The sequence below is a fragment of the Microcaecilia unicolor genome, chromosome 8 (genome assembly GCF_901765095.1).
Source record: "Microcaecilia unicolor chromosome 8, aMicUni1.1, whole genome shotgun sequence".
Taxonomy (NCBI): domain Eukaryota; kingdom Metazoa; phylum Chordata; class Amphibia; order Gymnophiona; family Siphonopidae; genus Microcaecilia; species Microcaecilia unicolor.
In genome coordinates this window covers 33,797,894-33,818,605 of record NC_044038.1, presented here as the reverse complement: position 1 = coordinate 33,818,605, position 20,712 = coordinate 33,797,894, and the positions used below count along the sequence as shown (strand labels likewise).

The 20,712-nt window shown below is 43.9% G+C and overlaps 1 protein-coding gene across 1 annotated transcript in view; it reads left to right on the top strand.

Annotated features, from left to right (window-relative positions):
• GSPT1 (G1 to S phase transition 1) overlaps positions 1 to 20,712 on the top strand; it is an 82,639-nt gene that overhangs the window by 41,624 nt on the left and 20,303 nt on the right. The window contains exons 8-11 of the mRNA XM_030211476.1: positions 1,688 to 1,842; positions 13,987 to 14,127; positions 18,710 to 18,803; positions 19,503 to 19,583. Of these exons, the coding sequence (XP_030067336.1) occupies positions 1,688 to 1,842; positions 13,987 to 14,127; positions 18,710 to 18,803; positions 19,503 to 19,583 (471 nt within the window). The remainder of the gene's footprint in view (positions 1 to 1,687; positions 1,843 to 13,986; positions 14,128 to 18,709; positions 18,804 to 19,502; positions 19,584 to 20,712) is intronic.

Here is a 20,712-nt window from a genome sequence, read left to right as displayed (position 1 = left end):
GAGAAGTTTGTGCGAATGTTTGATATGAAGTCCATGAAGTCGTCTTGGGCGTTGGACAATATTCCAGGCAGGCGGTAGAAAAGTATACCACATACTTAATCAGTTAATGTTGAGTCTGTGGTTTTGCATGCTATGACTTCATTCGCTGGGGATATATGTTCAGCTATGGTTGCTACTGTAAAGAAGGATTTATATATTAAGGTGACCCCTTTCTTTTTAGTTCTGTTGATGTGTGTTATTTTATATCCCACTGGGCATGTCAAACAGTACTGGGTTGTCTCTCATTTGCAGCCATGTTTCTCTTATGAATAGTATACCTAATTGGTCGGTTTCAATCCAGTCTCTAATTATGGTTAACTGCTGATCTCGCATTTATGTAACCTATAGGAATGGGTACATTTATATCAATGTTGGTGTTCTTAACAGTCTGTAAATGTCTCTGTTTTCTATCTTTTTTGATGATGTGGCCATTGTGATTGTTGTTTGTGCTTACCTTTTTGGTATTGGTTAGAGCAGGGGTTCCCAAACCTGATCCTGGAGGCACCCTAGCCACCCAGATTTTCAGGATATCCACAATGAATATTCATGAGAAAGATTTGCATAGAGTGGAGGCACTGGCCAGTTCAGCATAGTAGGCAGACTACCAGAACATGGACTAGTATTCAGTATAGGAAGAACAAAAGGGTGTAAAGAACAAAGTGAAGTCTTCAGAAGAAAGTGGTGTTATGGGATCAATTTTACAAGTAGTAGGCCATGATAAGAAAAAAATAGGTTTTTTATAAACTATGGCAGTTACCACGTGTAAAAGATGACTAAGAGGAGGAAGAAACTAGTGAAGTGGAAATGGAATGCAAACCACCCTCTATGGGGAAACTAGTTGAAATAAGATCTGGAAGGTCACCCAGAGGGTCCACATAATTAAAGGGGACAGTGGTGCAACAATGTTCAAGTTAAAGGAATGATATAGATTCAAAACTTTCTAAGAGGAAAAAAGTAGCCATTGCATTCACAGTAAGAAGTAGTAAGGGTTCCAAACAAGGTTTATCAATCGCAGGCAATGCATGGACCACATGAAATAATTATTTTGCAGTATATAAGAAGCTATTAATACATTGAAAAAAATAGTTTTATCTGACTTTATCATAGTGTGATATTCTGGAAGTCTATCCTGAAATCTCTAAAGGGAATTAGCTGTTTTAGTTCCCCAGCTAAATCCTTTCAGCTTTTCTCAGTTGTGTCTTCTGCATTGGAGACCAGCATGGTACCATGGATTTTGCTTCTTAATGGAGGTAGGAAAAGAACTAAAAGGGAGGGACAACCACATCTAGAGCCGTTGCAAGAATACAGTTCGAAATTAGGACTGACCTTCAACTAACAGAAGGAAATTTGTCAGAAGAAGACCAAGTTGAGGAGATAAAAGAGCAGTATCTGTTTGCTTTGGGTTTTTTTATTTTTTTATTTTTTATTTTCAAAATTTCTGTGGTAAATACAATGTGTCAACAGGTTTAGTCAATACTGGAAGAGTTAAGGAGGCACTGATCAAAAAATGATCAGACCAAGGGAATTCCTTACCTGAAATGCTATCATAGTATTGAATGTATTTTCTCTTTTCATTATTACTTCATAAAGAATATTTTGATGTGAGTACTGTATGAAAACTTGATGTAATATATATTTTTTGAAATAGGTTATCTCTGCAAGGAAAGGAGAATTTGAAACTGGATTTGAAAAAGGAGGGCAAACCAGAGAGCATGCCATGCTGGCAAAAACAGCAGGTGTAAAACATTTAATAGTTCTTATTAATAAAATGGATGATCCAACTGTAAACTGGAGTAACGACAGGTAAGGTTAATAAGAATTCATATGAAGGGTCCAATTCAAGTATACCAGACGACTTTATACCTCAGGAACTTCCAATTGGCCATTAATGTCTTTTCAATTCAGAGTTTCTGGTCACATAAAGCATCCTGTACAGCCATAGATTTGTTCTGGAACTACCTTATAGGGTTTCCTTTTTTTTTTTTTTTTTTTGCTATAGCTTTAGCAACATGTACATATTTGATCATGACTGACAATATATCAACCCAGCACAGTTCTAATAGGTATACAAACAGGAATCTAATAATCTGTGATATGAGATCTCAGCAGTGACTTGTTTCATGCCAGGAACACTGCCCGGCAACTTGCTTGTCTCGTCATCGTTCCCCAACTTTATCACGGACAACTTGTTTTATTATCCAAATATCGAAACTTTTTTTCTTCATATACAAAATTTAAAAATCATAATTTCCTCAGCGACCCTCCAGACCGGTCAAGACGCGTGGGTTATGTCCTCCTACCAGCAGAGGGAGACTGAGAAAACACTAAGCTTTTGAAGCCTGTATATATAACCTGTGCAGAACCTCCACTAGCCAGTATTTTCTCAGTCTCAGCAGAGGTAGCAGTTGACAGCCTGTGCAGTCTCCAATAATCTGGTGAGGTAGTTTGTCATTGGGTCGTAGGATTTTTTTCCTTCCAAACTTTATTCTGTTGCAGTACCCTGTACGTGTGTGTAAAAAAAAAAAAAAAAAAAAAAGTGCTTTGGGGCCCTGGGTCTGGTGGGGCCCAGTTTTTCCCCCTGGGGTGTTACACCTATGTTTGGGTCCCTCCCCCTGTGCTGCTCTCTATTTCTGTTGGCTTGGCAGCTTTGTGCCTCGGCTGCTTTCTCAGTATTGTAGCCTTGAGTGCCTTACAATTTCCAGATGCCAGAATTAGAGTACTGTGCCTTTAAGGTCAGTTATTCTATTTCGTTTTGCTTGGCAGCTTGGTGCCTCGGCTGCTTTCTCAGTATTGTAGCCTTGAGTGCCTTACAATTTCCAGATGCCAGAATTAGAGTACTGTGCCTTTAAGGTCAGTTATTCTATTTCGTTTTGCTTGGCAGCTTGGTGCCTCGGCTGCTTTCTCAGTATTGTAGCCTTGAGTGCCTTACAATTTCCAGCTGCCAGAGTTGGAGTACTGTGCCTTTAAGGGCATTTATTTCTTTATTTTCAGCGGACCGAACGGGGGTTTTGATTCCTTGCTGGAACGAGAGAGCAGCGCTTTCTCCAGTGCTTTTGCAGTGTGAGTGAGTTTTTGGTTTGGCGCGTTTGCGGAACAGCTTTTCCCTTCCCTCGTGGTTTATGGCGGCCCAGCTCCTCCGATGTTGCGCGTGCTCGTGGCGAGGGGTAGAGGCGCCGGGCGCTCAGTGTAGCTTTGCGGTGCACCTATAAAGGTGGCTGCGGCACCCCCCGACTTGACCGCGGAGGGATCGATGGTGTCGGGAGTCTCCGGGTCAGCGGGAGCGTAGGCAGGGCCGCTGTCAGCGGGAACAGTTTCGGCGGGAACAGCCGCCATCTTGAGTCTGACGCGGCCCATGGAGCCGGCTGGTTTTGGGCCTGCGGCCTCCGTTTTTGGCACAAAAGGGCCTAATGACGGTCCAGGAATGGTGGGCTTTCCTCCAGATTTTGTCTGGACGCGGTATCAGGCCTGGAGATCGGGACCCCCTCTCCCCCCCCCAATTGGAAGAGGGGGCTATTTCCGTCTTGGCTGAGAGACCACGGTTAGAGTGGTCAGAGGACAGGCAATGTTTTTCTCCTGTAGCTGCAGAAGCTGCGCTTAGTGATCTGGGGGAGTCAGATGGAATTGACGGCTCTCAGGAGCAGGATTGTTGGATTCCTGGAGAGGATCCTTCAGTAGTGCGGATTTTCCATAGAGATGAGCTGTCAGAACTCATAGATCAGGTGTCGTCCACCCTTCAGTTTGGTCCTGAGGTGGCGTTGGGGGAAACTGTCCAGGATCCGTTGGTGAAGGGCATTCAGCGTCAGGCGTGATCCTTCCCTATGAAGAAGGATCTCCGGGAGATGATTTGTCAGGAATGGGATTTGCCGTGTAAGGTGGCAAAGGCAATGGCGAGGCTTTATCCCCTCCCTCAGGACGATAGGGATTCCTTTAAGGCTCCCACGGTAGATGCAGTAGTGACGGCAGTAATTATAGCTATGGCTATCCCGGTTGATGATGGAACGGCTCTCCGTGATCCTCAGGATAGGAAGTTGGGATCTTTTCTCAAGCGTAGTTTTGTTTTGTCGGCTCTAGCCCTGCAGGCCTCGGTTTGTGGGGGTCTGGTAGCTCGGGCATGTTTTCGTTGGGCCGAGAAGCTCCTGGATGATTCGGTAGATGTTGGTTCTTCTGGGGGTCAGGAGTTAGCCGACTTGGACATGGGTTCATCCTTTTTGTCTGAGGCTTTTATGATTTGTTGCCTACTTCAGACAAAAAATATGGCTATGGTTGTGGGTCTCTGCCACTTAAGGGAGCTATGCTCTTTGGAGAAGATTTGGACAAGTTAGTGTGAGGTCTTAGTGATACCAAGGTTCTATGGCTTCCAGATTTTCGGTTCAAGGCAGGGGCCAGAACTAGTTCCTCTCGGGGACGGTTTAGGGAGGCTCAGCGGTATAGGCCGGGCAGATCGAGTGGGACCTACCCCTAGCTGTCTGTTTGTCCAATTTAGATTGTAAGCTCTGTTGAGCAGGGACTGTCTTTTCATGTTAATTTGTACAGCGCTGCATAAGTCTAGTAGTGCTATAGAAATGTTTAATAGTAGTAGGACCTCTAGGGGTCGGTTTTTCCAGCGCACACAGTTCTTTCGTGAGAGTCGTCGCGGAGGGCGTGGCTTTTCCGCGGGAGGTTAGTATTCAGGCCACAATTCCCAATGAAGGTGTGCGGGCTCAGGCTCTGGTGCATGTTGGGGCTCGGCTGAGTCTGTTTTACCAGAGTTGGGCCCAAATCAGGTTAGATCAGTGGGTTCTCAAGGTGTTTCGAGGCGGATGTGCGCTGGAATTCGAAAGCTGTTCTCCCGAAGTGTTTCTGGAATCCCTCTGTCGGTCTTGGAGCAAGAGGGCAGCAGTGAGGGACACTCTGCGGTGGCTGCTCGCGTTGGGAGCCGTGGTTCCTGTTCCTTCAGATCAGCAACGCTCAGGGTGCTATTTGATCTATTTTGTGGTCCACAAGAAAGAGGACACTTTTCGTCACATTTTAGATCTCAAAAGGGTCAATGCGGCACTCAAGGTGCCCTCTTTCCGGATGGAGACGTTGCGGTCGGTCACTGGTGCGGTCAGGAAAGGAGAGTTTCTCACTTCCCTGGATTTGACGGAAGCTTATCTTCACTTTCCTTTGTGCAGCCTTTTGGTTCCAAGTTACAGGGTCCGATTCGTCGGTTCCTTGCAGAGAAGGCGCCGACGGCCCGTACTTATCGTCAGGTCCTGGGCCTGATGGCGGCGACCATAGAGGTAGTTCCGTGGGCCAGGGCGCACATGCGTCAGGTACAGTCAGCTCTGCTCAGTCGTTGGTCCCCTCTGTCGCAGGACTTGGAAATGTGTTGTCCGCTGTCGGTGGCCCCTCGTCTCAGTCTCCGCTGGTGGCTCAGTCCGCGCAATTTGGGAAAGGAATGCCGTTGGAGTCCCCACAGGGGCTGGTAATGGTCACGGATGCCAGTCTGCAAGGTTGGGGGGCACATTGTCTCAGTCAGGTAGCTCAAGGCCGGTGGTCTCGGGCAGAAGCAGAGTGGTCCATCAACCGGCTGGAAACTCGGGCCATTCGGGTGGCGCTCCAGGCCTTGACGTCGGTGGTTCGCCACAAGGCAGTCCGAGTGCTCTGTGACAATGCCATGGCAGTAGCATATGTCAACCGTCAAGGGGGGAACAAAGAGCCTTGGCGGCGCAGTTGAACTCATCTTCAGGCTCTCTTGGCAGCGCATGTGGCCGGGGTAGGTCACATAGATGCAGATTATCTCAGCAGGCACACTCTAGATCCCAGAGAGTGGTCTTTTCTTCGGTCAGTGTTCCAGTGAGTTGTGTCGGTCTGGGGACTTTTGGTGATCTTAGGGCAACGGCTCGCTATGCGCAAGTTCAGAGATTTTTTTTTTTCAGTCGCTGAAGAGACCCTTGAGCGGAGGAAATCGACACTCTTCTGTTGCCTTGGCTTCGGGAGTGACTGTATGTGTTTCCTCTGTGGCTGTTAGTCGGTCGAGTAATATAGCGCATCGAACATCACTCCGGTCGGGTGATTCTGGTAGCTTCGGATTGGCAGCGTCGACCATGGTATGGAGACCTGGTGCGGTTGGCAGGGGCAGCGGCCCTGCCTTTGTTGGGATCAGTTCTGTGTCAAGGCCCGATAATCATGCCGGATCCGGCTCGGTTTTCGCTTATGGCTTGGCTCTTGAGCGGCACAAGTTGAAGAAGAAGGGGCTTTCGTCCAGTGGCTTTGCTACGATGTTGAGTTGCCGTAGACGATCCACTTCCTTGGCGTATGTCCGGGTTTGGAGAATCTTTGAGCACTGGTGTGAAGACCATCGAGTTCGGCCGTTTCACTCTTCGGTGGCGGAAGTTTTGGAATTTTTGCACGATGGTGTTGATAGAGGTCTGGCCTTGTCTACACTGAAGGTTCAGGTGGCAGCTTTGTCATGTTTTCGTGGGAAGCTTCAGTGAAAGTCCTTCGCGTCTGTGCCTGAGGTAGTGCGTTTTTTGAAGGGTGTTAAGTTGCTGCGTCCGCCTCAGTGACGGATGGTGCCTTCGTGGGATTTGAAGCTAGTTTTGGATGCTTTGATCAGGCCTCCGTTTGTGCCTCTGGTATCGGCATCTTGTAAGGATTTATCTTTAAAGGCGGTCTTGTTGGTGGCGATTACTTCAGCACGGAGTGTTTCAGAGCTTCAGGCTTTGTCTTTTAGGGAACCATTTTTGTCCTTTCTGAGGGAAAGGTTTCGTTGCGGACGGTGCTTTCCTTTTTTGCCCAAGGTGGTTTCCGAGTTCCATGTTAATCAGGTCATCTCTCTGCCAGTGTTGGGTGATATGGCTGGAGATTCGGAGCAGCGTGGTATTGCCAAGCTGGATGTCAGGAGAGTTTTGAGTTGTTATCTCTCTGGAACTCAGGACTTCAGAGCCTCTGACCGTTTGTTCGTTCTTCATGGTGGCCCAAAGAAGGGTGCAGCGGCTCCTAAGGTGACCATAGCACGGTGGTTGAAGGAGGCGGTTGCATCTGCTTACTTGGTGAAGGGTCCTGTGGTGCCTAGGGGCTGGTCTGCTCATTCCACTAGGGGAATGGCAGCCTCGTGGGCGGAGAATAGTATGATTTCTCTGTTAGATATTTGTCGGGCTGCGGTTTGGTTTTCGTTGCATTCCTTTGTGAAGCATTATAGGATTCCTGTGCATGCAAAGGACGAGGTGCGCTTTGGGGCAGCAATTTTGACCTCTGGCCTTAGTAGGTCCCTCCCATAAGTTAGTTACTGCTCTGGTACGTCCCACGCGTCTTGACCGGTCTGGAGGGTCGCTGAGGAAGGTGAAATTAGATCTTACCTGCTAATTTTCTTTCCTCTAGACCCTCCAGACCGGTCAAGAGCCCGCCCTGTCTGTATTGGAGGCCAGGAGGTGTGTTTGTTGGATAATTCTTGGCTGCTGTAAATTGTTGTTTCTCTAATTGCAGACTGTTTATTTCTGTTTTGTGATAGGAGTCCGGGACAGGTGGGGCTCTTCTTTGATAGTCCACCTGTAGAAGCCCAACTGTTTTATCAAAGGCAAAGGAACATGTTTCCGTAAGAGCAAGCGGAAGATGTTTCTTGTTTTTGCAGTTTACTGTGACCACGTACAGGGTTGCTAGTTGTTGTTAGTGTTTTTTGTTTCTCTGCTTTGTCAGGGGTATACTGGCTAGTGGAGGTTCTGCACAGGTTATATATACAGGCTTCAAAAGCTTAGTGTTTTCTCAGTCTCCCTCTGCTGGTAGGAGGACATAACCCACGCGTCTTGACCGGTCTGGAGGGTCTAGAGGAAAGAAAATTAGCAGGTAAGATCTAATTTCACCTTAAAGTTCTTGAATGAGATGTTTTAGACCTGTGCCAACATACCATGTTTCACTAAGCTGCATCAGGGCCTGGTTCTAAATCCATGCCATCATTCTCCTGGCGTGATGTGGATCATTTCATGCAGTGTTCCCGGCATGAAATCGGTCTCTGCCAAGGTCTTTTTATCATAGATTATTAGACTCCTGCTTGTATACCTATTAGAACTGTGCTAGGTTGATATATTGTCAGCTATGATCAAATTTGTCAGCTGTTTGGATTTCCCCCACAGAAAAGCATTGTTTATTGGGACAGATCAATCTTTGATTTATTATATTTGATCATAGGCATAGGGGTTGTGTACTGCTAGGGTCCATGGTCCAAACAACTTTGTTTCACATGGCATCAGCAAACAGGGCAATGTTGGGGATCAGTGATGGATGTTAGTTTGTTTGCTGCACCCATTCCCCCTCCCCCAATCATTCTGCTCTGCCTGGTTTGGATAATTGGCAAGTGTTTCATGTGGTTGACTGCATAGCTCAGATTATCCTATGGAATGCGACCTGAGGTCTTATGTACTAAGGTTTTTTCCTATTCTTTGTCTATAGAGAATATAAACTTAGTGTATGAGGCCCTTAATTGGACTGCAAACTGCATCATGACAGAACTGCTATATATGACAGTCTTCATTATCCCTCCAGATGAGTCCAGATGCTTGGGTAGTGTATATGCTCCTTCAAGCAGGTGGAGACAGAAAACTAATCTACATGTAGCCTGGAGTGGAGGAGTGGCCTAGTGGTTAGGGTGGTGGACTCTGGTCCTGAGGAACTGAGTTCGATTCCCACTTCAGGCACAGGCAGCTCCTTGTAACTCTTGGCGAGTCACTTAACCCTCCTTTGCCCCAGGTACAAATAAGTACCTGTATATAATATGTAAGCCGCATTGAGCCTGCCATGAGTGGGAAAGCGCAGGGTACAAATGTAATAAAAATAAACCTTGGGAGGCCCTCCTTCCTTCATCTTGATAAAATATCGTATTCTTCCAGATTCTCAGGATTTAGAAAATTTTTAGTACTGAAACCGTTACAACTTCTTTATTGGCCTATGCTTGAAGTGAAATAAGCAGGGGTAATAGAGTATTGATAATGCAGTTTAGTATGTCCGCTGCTTTTGATCTGGTGGATCATAATGCTTAGTTATTATTGGATTTTTTATGGCATAGGAGATATTGTGCTTAGGTGGATGGAGGGGTTTCTTAAATTTCGATCCTATCAGGTAAAGAGAATAAATGATTTGTCTCCTTATTGCACTGTGGATTGTGTAGTGCCTCATGGTTCTTTGCTCTACGCTATTCTTTTTAATGTTTTGATATCTCAGCTGTCTTATTTGAGCAGGGCTTTAGAATTTTAAATGAATGAATGAACCCCTGTGTATCGTTTAAATAATGAAAAAACTAAATTTATAGTTTTAGGTACTCAAAAACCATTTGAAGAATCAATTCTTAAGGCCAATAATATTACGTTTCAGCTGGAAAAAGAAATACAAATTTGGGGGGTAATATTTGACACATGCTTATCTTTTGAAACTCATGTGAATCAAATTTTAAAGAGAGGATTTTGTAATATGAAAAGATTGAGGAAATGAGGTCTAGTTTGGATTTTAATGCTTTTCGAGCGTTGGTACAGTCTTTAATTTTGCTGTAATGTAATTCTAATAGGCTTATCGGAAGGCCTATGGAAGAAACTCCAGAATACAGCAGCTAGATTGATCTGTAGCTCATCTCGTTATGAATCAGTTGCTCCACTTCTATGAAAACTGCATTGGTTGCCTGTGAAAGCACGAGCTGTGTTTAAATTATGTACGATTACATTTTCTATTCTAAATGGTTTTGCTCCTACATATTTATCAGATCTTGTAACTTTGTCACAACTTTATGGCGCTGCAGCAGCAAATAGATTGGCTTTTCTATCGCAGTACCCTAACCCTAAGGGTATTATTTATAGGTCTGTCTTTGGATTATTTTCTTTTTAGTCTGTGAAATGGTGAAATTCTTTACGAGTGAATATTAGAATATTAGGTCAGATTAATTGGTTTAAGAAAGCTCTCAAAATATAACCTTTTAAATTGTTTGATAAGTAATGCATTTTTAGATGTGTAGCTCACAAGGAATGCCTTGTATATTTATCTTATTATAAACTGCAGAGAGCTCTCATTTGGGGATTTTGCAGGGTACAAGTACCTATGTAGTACAATGTAATGTAATTTGGGGGGGGGGGGCTGTGTTGTGCCTTGGTCATTTTCTTTCAGATAGGGAAGTGTCCTGGAGTGCCCATACTAAGAAAACTACAAGTGACAACTTAATTTTCTCTTCAGTTTCAGCCTCCTCAAGCACACAGGTCTGCCCAGGGTTATTACCTGTCAGGATATGATGCCCCAAAGAGAGAAGCTTATGCACTGGGCTGTATGTGGTGCGTGCCATTCAGTCTCAGTAGTGTCCAGGCATTGTTGCTCCTGTGAATAAAGTCTTTACTAACTAATCCAGTCAAAGGGAGTGCTGACATTTTGTTGGGAACTGCCACCTTTTTTAATACCGCTCAGCAGTTCTGAGGTGTTGGGGGAGGGTCCCCTCTGTTGGCCCCACTTCTCCCCATGGAGGTCGAATCCATGGACTGGTTTCAGAGCTGCCCTGGTTTTCATAGGTCCCAAATGCTTCCTTGCACCAAGGAGCTCTAGGAACTATGCTTTGGCGGCCCCAGATGGGGACATCAGAACCCTGAATTCATTTGGGTGGAAAATGTACCAGAATTCACTGCTGTTCTCCCGTATTGAGTCCTACCAGCTTTCCACGAGTGTATTCTTACAGGACCAGGTGTGTGGCACACTAGCTTTAGCAGCCTCTCTCCCACTGGAGTGGGTCGAGCCGTTTTGCTGGTCAGCAGACGGCGTGTTACAAGTTCTTGACCAGGTGACACTTTTTTTGTTGTGGCTTCCAGGATCTGTATGCCTCTGTCTTGAACTTGTGCGTTCAGCGGACACAGTGGATGCCACTTGCCAGGGGGATAACCCTTTTGGGAGAGAAGTTGGAGGGTGTCACTGACCTCATCAAGAAATACACAGATCTCATTGCACTCTCTCCTCCAGGGCGACTTCTGCACCTCCCTCCTCACCTAGGAGGTTTTTTGGCAAGTCAAGGAGTAGTCCCTCCTACTTGTGGAGTGTGGGTATGCCATCTCTTCTTGCTAGCCTGTACATGCTCAACACCAGCTCATTTGTTCTCATCTACAGCATGCCCCTCAGCCCTGGACAGCTCGCTAGTCACAGCAAGGGGTGAGCTTTTCACTGACTACAGGGGAGCATAGCTGCAGTGCCAGTAACTGTCCTGGATGACTTATTGGTTAGAGGAAGGTTGCTGTTCTTTGGGACAGACTACAGGCTGAAGAATGCCCGCTGAGAGCAGCTCACATCATAGTGTGATATTCTGTAAGTCTATCCTGAAATCTCTAAAGGGAATTAGCTGTTTTGATTCCCCAGCTTAAATCCTTTCAGCTTTTCTCAGTTGTGTCTTCTGCAGTGGAGACCAGCATGATACCATGGATTTTGCTTCTTAATGGAGGTAGGAAAAGAACTAAAAGATCCCAAAAATGTACAAAACATTTTATACTGCTTATCCCAGAAATAGTGGATTTTCCCCAGTCCATTTAATAACGGTCTATGGACTTTTCCTTCAGGAAGCCGTCCAAACCTTTTTTAAACTCCGCTAAGCTAACCGCCTTTACCACATTCTCTGGCAACGAATTCCAGAGTTTAATTACTCATTGAGTGAAGAAACATTTTCTCAGATTCGTTTTAAATTTACTACATTGTAGCTTCATCGCATGCCCCCGAGTCCTAGTATTTTTGGAAAGCGTGAACAGACACTTCACATCCACCCGATCAGCTCCACTCATTATCTTATAGACCTCTATCATATCTCCCCTCAGCCGCCTTTTCTCCAAGCTGAAGAGCCCTAACCGCTTTAGCCTTTCCTTTATCATTTTTGTCACCCTTCTCTGCACCTTTTCTAATTCCTCTATATCTTTTTTGAGATGTGGCGACCAGAATTGAATACAATATTCGAGGTGTGGTTGCACCATGGAACGATACACAGGCATTACAACATCCTCATTTTTGTTTTCCATTCCTTTCCTAATAATACCTAACATTCTATTTGCTTTCTTAGCCACAGCAGCACACTGAGCAGAAGGTTTCAACGTATCATCAACGACGACACCTAGATCCCTTTCTTGGTCCGTGACTCCTAATGTGGAATCTTGCATGACGTAGCTATAATTCGGGTTCCTCTTTCCCACAAGCATCACTTTGCACTTGCTCACATTAAACGTCATCTGCCATTTAGACGCCCAGTCTCGTAAGGTCCTCTTGTAACTTTTCACAATCCTCCCGCGATTTAAGGACTTTGAATAACTTTGTGTCGTCAGCAAATTTAATTACCTCACTAGTTACTCCCATCTCTAGGTCATTTATAAATATGTTTAAAAGCAGTGGTCCCAGCACAGACCCCTGGGGAACCCCACTAACTACCCTTCTCCATTGAGAATACTGACCATTTAACCCTACTCTCTGTTTTCTATCTTTTAACCAGTTTTTAATCCACAATTGTTAATCGATAATAAATAATACTTATCTGAATTGCTATGCATACCTATTTATTGTAACCCTTAGCCAGAGAGTTACCATCTGTGTAGCTGAAGGGATCCTAGCATCCATGGAGAAAACAGAGTTGCATACTTCTAATGGATGATCTCCGTGGACAGTGGGATTGTACAGCCCCACATGCCCATCGAACCCAACCCAAGCTAGAACATGCTTAAGAAATAGACTGAATCCTAACAGATATGCTAACTAGGTCAAGAGCAGTGGCATGTGCTCACCATGTTTTAGAACTGTCAGGTTTTGGTAATGTGCGCAGTCCTGAAGTGATCACCCTCTGTGTAGCTGTAGGATCCTCCTGTCTATGGCAGACACCAGCTGTAAGTATGCAACTCTCTGAATGGTTTATCTTTTGACAGACATAGATTTTAGGTCTGGCTTACACCTGTTGAGATGGGCTGTGTACAGCCTCCGTCTACTTGATTTTTGTCCACTAGGAAGTCACAGTTAAAACCAACCAATGTAAACATTCCCAATTTCACATCATTACAGAAAGACATTTCATTGTATAGCATTCATTTGCTAATACCGTGTTTCCCCGAAAATAAGACACTGTCTTATATTAATTTTTGCCCCCCAAAATGCGCTAGGTCTTATTTTCAGGGGCTGTCTTATTTTTCGGGGAAATATCGGGGTTGGATCAGGGCTGGCCTACCCGCCCTCCGTTGCTCCCGGAACTAACCTTAAACGCCTCCTTTCACCTTCACAGCAAGCAGCAGTAGGGCAGGCCACTCCTTCCTTCCGTGTCCCGCCCTCGCCTGACGTAACGTCCGCGAGGGCGGGGCACGGAAGGAAGGAGAGGTCTGCCCTGCTGCTGCTTGCTGCGAAGGTGAAAGGAGGCGTTTAAGGTTAGCTCTGGGAGCGACGGAGGGTGGGTGGAGGGGGGGCCCGGCGACCTTGGGTGGGGGGGGCGGCCTTGTCCAGCTCTCGGCGGCCCTGCTTTCAAACAAAAATTTGCTGGGTCTTACTTTCGGGGGAGGCCCTATATTTACCAATTGCAGCAAAACCTCTACTAGGTCTTATTTTGGGGGGATGTCTTACTTTCGGGGAAACAGGGTAAGAGCCAAAAACCTAGAAACAGTTATGCTGCAGCAGATCTCTTCCATTCAGCGGAAAACATTTTGGTGATAAATTGAACTAAACATTTTCGCACTTGGGAGGACATACATCAGCTAAAAGTCGTAGTTCTTTACCTTGTGCGCATGTCAGCTGTACTTTAAAAGTTATTAGGGCAAATGTGTGAGCTTGCTTTTCTCTTAGAATATGAACAGAATCCATTTATAGTCCTGCTGTTTACATTTGTCAGTGATAACATAGTATCATGTTTTCAAGGATTTGTTCAAATAGTTCTTTAACTTTCTTGTTTCTTAAAGTAACCAATACTGAATTTTGCAAATGTAACAGTCAGGTTAATTTTATTCTTTCTTATTTACACAGATACGAAGAATGCAAAGAAAAATTGGTGCCATTCTTAAAGAAGGTTGGCTTTAATCCCAAAAAAGATATTCACTTCATGCCTTGCTCAGGCCTAACTGGGGCAAATCTTAAAGAGCCAGTGGAATTCTGCACTTGGTACAGGTCTGTATTTGAAAATATCAGTGGGAGATCTTCTGAAAGTAAGCTGTGAACAATATTACTTGTTTCTTTTTGAGAATTGCATATATTTAAAATGAGAGAGGTCATCAGTTATCTTACAAGATTTCAGACCACTAAATAGCTTATCAATTCACTCAGAAAACGGGATGATATGATTTATAATGCCGGGAGATCTCGCGATGCAGTGAGCAAGAAGGCAGCCTAGAGTTGCAGCTCAGAGACCCACGCCCCTCACCAAGCCACTTTTAGCATTTTCTTGAAGATTACTGCTCACCTCATACTATCAGCAGAGTGGCAGCTGAATGGGCAGAGTTTTAGATAAATCTCCAACGACAATGACACAAAAAGTAGCGAAAAAGGAGAGGAACAAACTGGAGAGCGGAGACTCCAAGATGGCGGAGGGCGCGCCAGTAGCAAGTACAACATTTTCAGATTCGCAGCTTTTGCAACTAACATCGGCAGTGGAGAAAGCATTAGAACCATGCTGGGAATCTCCCCAAAATTTGACAGTTTTCAGACTGTGCTAGATGGTTTAACCATTAGAACTAGCGATTTGGAAACACAAATGTCGGCGTTAGAAGATGTCTCGTGAGAACAGGCCCCAGACCTTGCTCGCCTTAATAAAGAAGTGTTGGATCTTTCTTACAAATTAGAAGATCTAGAAAATCGCTGGAGACGGAATAATGTAAGAATTGTGGGCCTCTCAGAATGGGTGCGAGACTTAAACTTGTCCACATGGCTTGAAAATTGGTTAGCAAACAAATTGGCGCTGACTGACTCGGCGGGCCTCTTGGTGGTGGAGAGGGCACATCGGGTGGGGCAGAAGATGGAGAATCGTGGGCAGCCAAGAATTGTTATAGCAAAAATTCTCAACTATAAACATAAAATAGAAATTCTTCATTGATTTTGTCTGAAAAGAGAGAATTTATGATATGAGGATCAACAAATTCTGATTTTCTAAGATTTTTCACCAACAGTACAAGAGCAACGTCACCAGTTCCACCCTTTGTGTACAACTCTCGTAAAGAAAGGCATTAAATTTATACTATCATACCCTGCACAACTGAGGATCTTACTGCAGGATCGGTGGCACAGGTTCAAACTAGTATCTGAAGCGAGAGCCTTCCTAGCTGAGAGAGGCTAATTAGACGTTGCCTGATTTAGGTATAAACAGATTTCAGTTGGGAGCTTTTGCAAGTCTAAATGTTTGTTTTAATGAAAATGTTAATGGAGTGAGTAAGAACATGTTGTATGGTGATGGTTGGGGAGCGGGAGTCTCTTGTATCTATAAAGATCTCTTCTGTCCCAGGTAGCTAATCTGGGTGAATGGATTGGGGGATTTTGGGGTGTTGTAGAGGGCAGGGAATGGTTGGGTGAGAGGGGGGGAACAGGGAAGTTGTAATACATCCGTGCCAACAAAGAGATATATTTGGAATACCTGGGGGTAAAAGTAGAGATGCTTTGTTGAAAAAGCAGTGGAGTGAAGCATGGAAAGGATCACTTGGGGAACAGAGGGAATCTAACCAGTTAAGGAACGCAGGGCAAATTGAGTTCAAGCAGGGAGGATACCAGAATTTGTTATGTAGTAGGTTGTGGATAAGGATGGTTGGAGGCGAAGCCCAGACCATACAAGCCGTGGAAAGTTTATTGAATATTTACTCTGATAAATCCCAAAAATGCCTATTCGCTTAGCATCACGGAATGTGTGTGTGTGGGGAGGGGGGGGGATAACGTCACCAGTAAAGTGTTCAAAAATGTTCTCTGCCCTCAACAGACACAAGATTGATATAGCCTGTTTACAAGAGACCTGTCTCACAGATGTAGAACATATTGAAGTTACAGCGATCCTGGGTAGGAGAGGTATATACGCATCCTCGCCAGAGGGTAGAAAAGGGGGGGGGGGGGGGTAGCTGTTTTATATTGGAAAGGCACTCCATGCAAAGCATCCCTGATTGAGAAGGGAGCATGAGGCAATTACATACTACTTCGCCTGTGGCTTCGTCTTGCTGCAACCCCACATACCTGGGCTTGCGGGGATCCTTGAGCCTTGCCAGCAGAAGCCTTCCTGTGGCGATACTCTGCGCCACCCTGCTTTCCTGTCCTGGCATACGTACTCAATTTCATTAAAACTAAGCATGCGTGTGAGGGAGGGTTAAGCAGGGCAGGTAGCGTGCCGGCGAATATCACCACAGGAAAGCTTCTGCTGGTAGGGCTTGGGGACCCCCACCTGCCAAACCAGGACAGACAAATTGAGGGGCCCAGGCCTCCTTCTGTGGCTATGCCACTGCACCCCAATCTGAAATCACTGACACTGCTTGGTTATTGAAAGGTACATAATCTGTAAACTTCCTGTTCCTCTAGAGGTTCAGGACATTCTTTTAGCTTCTAGAAAACCTTTCATTATAAAATTATTTCTAATCGAAATGGACCTGATTTGTGACTTCAGTCGTCATAACTCTATGTCCAGATCATAAAATCTTTGCAAATTCAGGATTATGGACTAACTCTGTATCGATACGCTTGTCAACCATTTAAGCTTATTGTGAACAAATAAATGGAAAGCCTGTGTCCATCCATCCTGTACTTTCCAAGTTCATACAAGGTCTCAAACAAAACCACCAATTAAAAAAACAGTTCCATCATGGGACCTCAACATTGTATTAACTAAACTACTTTGTGCCTCCTTTGAAACACTGGAACAGGCACCTCTGAAGTACTTAACTTGAAAGGCAGTATTTCTGGGCAAACAGAGGAAGTGAACTTCAAGTTCTTGTATATTATCCTCCCTAACCAAGTGGTGATCTGTACCCATCCAAAATTCCTGGTGAAAGTTATTTTGGAGTTCGTTCTATCTTAATCAAAACATTCCACTGGTGTATTTCTTATAAAGGAGAAGAAACCTCATATACTAAACTGTGGATGTGTCTTGCGGCACATGCAAAGTACAAATATCATAGATAATTTGATTGGTTAGTTGTCAAGTCGCTTCACTGGCTCCCTATCCGCTTCCGCATACGGTTCAAACTTCTCCTTTTGACCTACAAGTGCATCTACTCTGCAGCTCCTCAGTATCTTTCCGCTCTCATCTGTCCCTACACTCCTCCCCGTGAACTCCGTTCGCTGGGTAAATGTCTCCTGTCGTCCCCCTTCTCCCCCACTGCTAACTCCCGGCTCCGTTCCTTCTATCTCGCTGCTCCCTATGCCTGGAATAGACTCCCTGAGCCTGTACGTCAGTCTCTGGCCGTCTTCAAGTCTAGGCTTAAAGCCCACCTCTTTGCTACTGCTTTCGACTCCTAACCATGACTCTCTTACTCAACACCCTCACTTATCACCCCTACCACTGCAATTTCCCCACCCCTAGCTGTCTGTTCGTCTGTCCAATTTAGATTGTAAGCTCTGTTGAGCAGGGACTGTCTTTTCATGTTAATTTGTACAGCGCTGCGTAAGTCTAGTAGCGCTATAGAAATGTTTAATAGTAGTAGTAGTCATTTAGCTGAAACAATCCTGGTTCGCTTGTCAACACACACCTCTCCAACTGGATTTCAGATTGCATAAACTTTTTGTTTTAAGGCTGCAGTCTGCTGTTCTAGGTCAGATCAAACTACATCAACTCAAAAGGAGAGAGCTGAAGGAGGGGGGTGGGGGAGGGACTAGTTCAGCAATGTTCAGAGCCTAAAGATTAATTGCTTTATTGTACTGATATTGTGGAAAGCTGTGTCCACTCCAAGGCCACTCTGCTTGCATCTTTATTTCAGAGTATATGCAGAGCACAGATATGGTCCTCATTTTACACTTTCACAGAACACTACTGTCTGGATACTTCATCAAAGTAAGATAGTGCATTCAGACAAACAGTCTTCCAAACCTCTTTAATTAAATTTCCATTACATCCCCTCTTCCCTTAATTTTCACAGTGACCTGTTTCGCATTCTCTGCAGTTTATGGCCGTATTTCCCTCTGCTGTCCCTGGAAAAAAACAAAGATAATAAATCTGTAATGGGGGTTCTCTGTAAACAGAAGGAAAATAGTTGTACTTTTCCTCCTCCTAGTCTCTCTGACTTAAAGTTATGATATGGACTGGAATGGGGCTGCTGGTGCTGAGAGAGGAAGAAGGGGGGAAATGTTTTCAAAGTAAGCAAGCTGTCCCAGGTCCATACAGCTGCCATCATTGGGTGGTGTCACTAGTTTATGGCTGCATTTTCCTGCTGTCTATGGAGAACCCGCATTACAGGTAAGAAGCTTTGCTTTTTGTGGGACCACTAGAGTTGTTTTTTTGCTCTCTCCAGGACATTTATTCAGTAGCCTCCTTGAAGCTGTCACTTCAAGCACCCATCCCCATCAGCTCATGTCACTTCTACATCTTATTGGAATGCATTGTATTTTTTGTTGAGTTCTACATTGTTGTACAATATAAAAATATGCAAATGAAATGTTAAAGTATGAGAAAATCATTCAGCTTAGCTGATCTAAACTGTATCACAAGTTTTGTTTTTGTTTTTTTAAATAAAGAAAACTTAAATGCCAAATACAGGTTGGTATGAAATTTATTTTCTTTTTTTCTTAGTGGATTACCTTTCATCCCATATCTGGATAATTTGCCAAACTTCAGTAGATCAGCTGATGGACCAGTGAGACTGCCAATTGTGGATAAATACAAGGTATAAACAAATCCTAGAATAAAGGCTTGGTTTGTGTGTTCCATGATAAGTTATAGTTGTAAGCAGAAATAATTTTAATATAACCTGTTAAATAGAAATACATTACAGAAAATACCAAATACCTATTATCAGCATGCTGTACTTCGTCATAGAGTAGAATATGGACTATAGGGCCTCCCATAGGGAGTTCTACCCCCACTTTAGTTGTAATCCTGTGTTCATATGGAAGAATTTTGGATTATATCTGATGGTGAATTTAGTCTTTCAGAACTTGACAAAGATAAATGACTTGTTTTAATGTCTGCTGTGTACAGCTGTTTTGAGAGACTTGCTTTTGATTTTTTGAATTTAGTTTTTAGAAGTCCATATTTTTGGTTCAGTGAGTAGTGATCTGGCTAGCATTTTCAATAATTATAATAGGCCAGGTTGGATTTTTTTGGGGTGGTATTTTTTTTCTCTCCTTTGTGAGTTGTTTTCTACCACTTCTTTTTTCCAACTAGAGCTAAAACCTTTAATTATGTTTGTCACATTTGATATACCACCTTTCTGTAAATACAGTCAAAGCAGTTTACGTATACTTTTTTTATTTTTTAGATTCTATTTTAGATGTGCTACCTCTGAAATGGACAAGGATTGAAATTTTGTCTTTTGTACATCTTCCACCATGCTGTAATTTCTTTGGTTTCTGTTCTTGTACAGGATATGGGCACAGTGGTGCTGGGAAAGCTGGAATCTGGTTCGATTTGCAAAGGACAGCAGCTTGTGATGATGCCAAACAAGGTATGACAAGTGTTTTCTGTGCTGGGAATCTTATTCATGGTACCTGTTGAGAGAATTAACAACTTCATAATGTTATCCCAGAACAGGTGGTAGAGACTTAAAATAGTAGCAAATTTCATAAAGGCATAGGGAACGCACAGAGGGTACTTAATTGCAAAGACATAGAGTAGAAATGCAATCTAGCAGTTCTTATTTAAAGGGCTGTATTTCAATGATTGAAGAACAACCATTAAGATTGCCAGAATGAATGGTAAACCAAGTAATATGAAATACTAGCAGTCCTAGTGGAAGTACAGACAGTTATGCAACCAGGTCAGCCTTGCAGGTTGTGGTGACCAATTCATTAATAACTATAATTCCTAGTGAAAAACAGGCAACAGTGCAGCTGGGTCTGTTTGGTGGGCTGCAATGGTAGACAACTCCATTTGCTAATTATGACAAACTTCAAGTACAGTAATAGCTAGAAGTCCTATCAGAAACACATGTAGCTGGATCTGTCTGGCAGGGATATAAGATCAAAATCCAAAAATTAGAGCTGAAGAGCAAAAAATCTAGAAACTATGTAAAGAATGCTCTTATTGCTAAGTTATAGACAGAGGACTTCAACTTAATAGTAAATTAATACAATTTAAACAATGGAAACCTCAAGAGCCTACAGAGATGGTCTACCCCTTAACAGACTCATCGTCATCGGTTTCAGTATAACCTCCAAAACCAACCACAGTGTAAAAAACTCCCTACTGGAGAAAAGACACTTCTAAGGACTGGTAGACATAGAGGCATATTTTCAAAGCACTTTGGAAGGCTAAGTGCTTTGAAAATGAGCCCCATAATGCACTAACTCCTCCTAAGGGGAATTGTGTGATTATAGCCTAAGTTTATGATTTGAAACCAACGCTCTCCTGGGTCGGCTGAAAGAAGAAAGTAATTAATCTCCTATCCAGTGGAAGAAGTCAAGTGACTGGGTTTTTTAAATATAGTTTGGCAGTGCACACGCTCATTATCATCATTGTACTACTTCAGTTTTTCAAAGTGAAGTGTTATTGACTTTGGACTTCATTATTGAAATAGAACGGGAGTTTTTTACACTGTGGTCGGTTTCAGAGGTTATGTTGAAACCGATGATTAT